The 579-nt window shown below is 34.5% G+C and overlaps 1 protein-coding gene across 2 annotated transcripts in view; it reads right to left on the bottom strand.

Moving 5' to 3' along the window:
- LOC119585006 (ras-related GTP-binding protein A) overlaps window positions 1–579 on the bottom strand; it is a 12,659-nt gene that overhangs the window by 1,939 nt on the left and 10,141 nt on the right. For both annotated transcript variants that reach the window (XM_037933620.1, XM_037933621.1), the window contains exons 7-8: window positions 259–473; window positions 17–132 (exon numbers count right to left, since the gene is read on the bottom strand). In XM_037933620.1, coding sequence (XP_037789548.1) covers window positions 17–132; window positions 259–473 — 331 coding nt within the window. The remainder of the gene's footprint in view (window positions 1–16; window positions 133–258; window positions 474–579) is intronic.

Genomic DNA, 579 nt, shown 5'->3' with positions numbered 1-579 from the left:
CTAAATAGTTACTTACGAATTGAGGCATCAGACATGATCACCATACAGTAGGTATTGGACGTGAATATGTCAATAAAGGCAGCAAAATTAGAGTTTCGTACTTCCATGCTCTGGAAATGTGCTGCTAATTTGCTGTGATAGAAAAACGGATTTATGTTATTATGAAGGTGACAATAAGCTCTGTTTGCACTGTTTGCATTATGCTTTATTATGCAACAAATAAACAAAGATGAGTTTAAACATGAGAAAATCACTTACCTGCACGAAAGTTTAAACTGCTTTATTATATTTGACACCTTTTCAAAGCGGTTTGCATCTCTGTGTGGTCGCATTCGGTAGTGAGAGATAACTAGAAAAGTTGCTCTCTCAAATAACAACACCTCATCAGCATCAATGATATTTGTAAATTCTTTCAAATTCTGCTCCAGTTCCTTTACATTTGGGATAAGTTCATACACAATATTGGACCAAGCCTGAAAGGAAAAAAGATACCACAAAGTGAATTACTTTCAAATAGGTTTCTGGCATAATACTCAATTTTTTTTTATTAACCCTTTGGATCCAGGTAATGCAGAAATG

This window comes from Penaeus monodon, chromosome 19 (assembly GCF_015228065.2).
Source record: "Penaeus monodon isolate SGIC_2016 chromosome 19, NSTDA_Pmon_1, whole genome shotgun sequence".
Classification (NCBI taxonomy): domain Eukaryota; kingdom Metazoa; phylum Arthropoda; class Malacostraca; order Decapoda; family Penaeidae; genus Penaeus; species Penaeus monodon.
This window is presented reverse-complemented; position numbering and strand designations above follow the sequence as displayed.